Raw genomic sequence first — 1,642 nt, 5'->3', positions numbered from 1 at the left:
CGAGGGGAGCCGGCTGCCCTGGCCCCCGGCCCGCGCTGCGCTCCGAGTGACGCGCCCCGGCCGCCCTCGCCCCCGGCGGAGATGGAGGTGCCCGGGCCCCCCGTGACCAGCAAGCCGGGAGAGACCTCGGTCAAATGGCAGCTGTGCTACGACGTGACGGCCAAGATGTGGTGGATGGTGAGTGGGGCGCCGGGCGGGGGCGCGAGGCCGGGGGCGCGCTCCCGCCTCCCCCAGACTCGGGGACCCCCGAGCGCGGTGCCGGGCGGTCAGGCGGGGCTTCGTCCGTGCCCTCCTGGCCCGGGAGTTTGCAGAAGGCGGAGAGGTGGTCACAAGTGGGGAAACCGAGGCCAGACAACGGAGGGAACACCTCGCCCGAGCCTCCCACCTGGAAGCGTGGCCAAGGCCCCCCCCCGGAAGGTGCCCGTTCGGGGCTGCGGAGGGCACGGCGCGCGGCCGGGACTTAGCCAGGCTGCAGACCTTGCGTTGGCGCGGCTGTGACTCCTGTCGCCCTGGGGGCCTGTGGCAGGGAGTTCTGAGTGCAGAGAGGGCTGGGGGGCCTGGAGGCCAGGGGGCCCCCCAGGTGAACTAGGCGACGCTGGGGGCACGTCTGCCCGTTTCTGGGTCCCCCCAATACTCCAGGGAGGGAGTGGATGCCTAGCAGTACCCACCCCTAAGACCGAGCACCCTTCCAGAAGCTTCCAGGCAGCGTGACCAGGTCTCTGAGCAGGGGTCCAGCAAGGTGGGATAGGGTGGGCTGCCGAGGCCACTAGGCCAACCCCCCGCTGCCTGCTCCACTGTGACAGCCTCCTCCAGGGGCTGCCCATCACCCACAGACCGGCTTTGAAAACTTCTGTGGACGGTTCTAGACCACACAGCCCTGGGTTTGAACCCGGGCGTGCTCTGTGACCTCAGGTCAGTGGCTTACCCTCTCTGGCTCTCAGGCTCCGCTGCTGGGAAAACGGATTGGGGCCCGGGTGTTTCAGGCTTCTCTGCCAGGGCTCTGCTGTCCCCGAGGAGAGTCGAGCCCTGGGGTGGGAGACGGGCCTGGCGACCTCTGTGACCCCTCGGGGCTGCCGCCTCTCAGGTCCATCGGGCGGCTTGGGGGCCATGGGGGCTCCTTCCTCAAGGTCAGAGGGTCCCCATCTTGGGACCCACGAGGGCAGACTTTCCCCAGATTTCTGGGAGTGGCACACATTGGTTTCATGTCATGCCTCACTCAGCGAACATTTATTGAACACCTACCTTGTTCCCGTGCTGGGGACAGAGCAGTGACCCAAAGATCCCTGTCCCCTGATGTTTCAGTGGGGGAGACAGAAAGTAAAAATAGCAGTGCTAAGTAAGACAGCAATGAATGTAGAAAGGGTTATAAGGATCTGGAGGCGTTCAGTAAGACTGGGCAATCTAGGAGGGCTTCACTGAAGAGGTGACCTCTGCTCTGAGACCTAATGAGCCCTTAATGAGACAGAATTCATTAGAAGAGAAAGGGGAACAGCATGCTAGGCAGCAGGAACAGCCCATGCAAAGGCCGTGGGGCAGGACCGTGCCTGGCCTGTTGAAGGAACAGCGAGGAAGCCCGTGTGGCTGGAGCAGAGCAAGCGAGGGTGAGCGAGGGAGGAGAGGAGGGCAAGGCCTCGGGGGGCCC

At 65.2% G+C, this 1,642-nt stretch overlaps 1 protein-coding gene across 1 annotated transcript in view; it reads left to right on the top strand.

Moving 5' to 3' along the window:
- CELF5 (CUGBP Elav-like family member 5) overlaps positions 1 to 589 on the top strand; it is a 60,807-nt gene extending 60,218 nt beyond the window's left edge. Inside the window, exons 14-15 of the mRNA XM_077751834.1 lie at positions 48 to 177; positions 527 to 589. Of these exons, the coding sequence (XP_077607960.1) occupies positions 48 to 177; positions 527 to 589 (193 nt within the window). The remainder of the gene's footprint in view (positions 1 to 47; positions 178 to 526) is intronic.
- Positions 590 to 1,642: the final 1,053 nt, after the last annotated feature.

Source organism: Crocuta crocuta, unplaced genomic scaffold (genome assembly GCF_008692635.1).
Source record: "Crocuta crocuta isolate KB4526 unplaced genomic scaffold, BGI_CrCroc_1.0 scaffold110, whole genome shotgun sequence".
Taxonomy (NCBI): Eukaryota; Metazoa; Chordata; class Mammalia; order Carnivora; family Hyaenidae; genus Crocuta; species Crocuta crocuta.
This window is presented reverse-complemented; position numbering and strand designations above follow the sequence as displayed.